The sequence below is a fragment of the Chaetura pelagica genome, unplaced genomic scaffold (assembly GCF_000747805.2).
Source record: "Chaetura pelagica isolate M959 unplaced genomic scaffold, ChaPel_1.0 scaffold872, whole genome shotgun sequence".
NCBI lineage: Eukaryota > Metazoa > Chordata > Aves > Apodiformes > Apodidae > Chaetura > Chaetura pelagica.
In genome coordinates, this window is record NW_009952388.1 from 71,812 (window position 1) to 73,516 (window position 1,705).

At 65.2% G+C, this 1,705-nt stretch overlaps 1 protein-coding gene across 1 annotated transcript in view; it reads left to right on the forward strand.

The window, feature by feature from the left end:
- LOC104398129 (dedicator of cytokinesis protein 2-like) overlaps positions 1 to 1,705 on the forward strand; it is a 66,946-nt gene that overhangs the window by 47,392 nt on the left and 17,849 nt on the right. The window contains 2 exon segments of the mRNA XM_010008178.1: positions 989 to 1,087; positions 1,229 to 1,323. Coding sequence (XP_010006480.1) covers positions 989 to 1,087; positions 1,229 to 1,323 — 194 coding nt within the window.

Here is a 1,705-nt window from a genome sequence, read left to right on the forward strand (position 1 = left end):
GGCCTGTCTGGCACCGTTCCTGTCTCCGGCCACCCGCTGAGTCCGGGGACCGCGGCTGTGCCCGGCTCCCCTGGGCCCGTCCCCGGGGACACGCACAGCGCGAACCGCATCCCCGTGGGCAGCAGCGCCGGGCTGTGCGCTCCCGGTAACGCAATTTACATGTAAATACAGCTTCCCTCGCAGAAGGTGTAGCAGGCGGGGCAGGGAGTTCACCTGAAGCTAATTCCGGTTGCCACCAGAGCAGCTCTTTCCAGATGACTGAACTAATCCCGTCGAATTCCCAGGACTGACTTGCCGCTCAGGTTCTCTCCCATCACCTTCCTGCCGTACCCCACGCTCCCCGCGGGGCCGTGCCGGTCACGCAGGGCTTCGCTCTGCCGTGGTGGTGGGTGACACCCCCCCGGCTGGTGCGTGACAAACACCCTCCCCACCCCGACCTCAGAGAAGGCTCAGGCAGAGCCGAGCTCCCCCGGCTGGTGCGTGACAAACACCCTCCCCACCCCGACCTCAGAGAAGGCTCAGGCAGAGCCGAGCTCTGCCAGTGGGGAGCGTGACCCCAGCTCTTGCCCCGGGATCCCCCCGAACCCGAGGGTTCTGTGGCACTGCACATGGACACTCGGGAACACAGGTGGATTTGTGGCACTTCCTTTGCTTTGCCGGCGCTCGGTATGTGATCCCGGGCAGGCAGAGCATTCCCTGCCCTCACAGCAGGGGCCCTGCACCGTTACCTCTGCGACCCCCCCAGCGTCACGGCAGGACTGGAGGAGGGAGGGCTGGCTGCAGGAGCTGGGACAAGAGGAGAGGGCTGAAGAGCCAGGGAGGAGGGGGCTGGGGAGGGCAAAGGACCCCCAGGGCAGCTGGGATTGGGGGTTACAGACCTGCTGGAGGAAATCCCAGCAGTGCCAGATGTGGGGGGACCCTCACCAGAAGTGTGAGCAGTGTGCAGCCATGGGGCCTCGGCAGAGCCTGATCAACCCCTCTCCCCCAGAGTCACTACGTGGCCTGCATGGCTGCCATCCTGAGCCAAATGGACAAGGACCACTACAGATCCTACATCAAGGCTTTCCCCTCCCGTCCTGAGCTGATGGTGAGTGCTTCCCTACGCAGTGACCGGGACCCTCTGTCATCCCACTGGTCCCAGTGCCCTGCCTGGTGCCCCCTGCCCTGGACCTGGCATAGCCTATATCCCTGCTCCACCCAGCTCCTGACATCTCCTCCTCCCCTGCAGGACTTTCTCATGGAGACCTTCATCCTCTTCAAGGACCTGATTGGGAAAACAGTGTATCCCTCTGACTGGATGGTGATGAACATGGTGCAGAACCGGTGAGGACCTCTGGGTTGGGAGGGACCTGTGGACGTCGGTGCTGTCTGTGAGAGCCTGTGGAGCCCTGCAGGGGCCTGGGCACCAGTGGTGCCCCCGTGCCCTCTGCCCAGGCCTTAGCCCCCTCCAGCCCCACCTCGGACAGCCCACGGGCTGTGCCTAGGCTGGCTCAGGGAGCTCCAGGTCCTCCCTGCTCTGTCCCAGGACAGTCTGGCCCCATCTGGGAGCTGGGTGGCAGAGCTGCTCTCGTGTGCTTAGTGGGACCGTGGGGGGCAGCAGGGAGCCAGCACCAGACCCCCTTCCCTCCTCCCGGGGATGCTGGGTGTGAAGGACCGTGCCCTGTGCAGCGTTTGGAGCCCCGCGGGGGGCAGGAGGGAGGGGGCT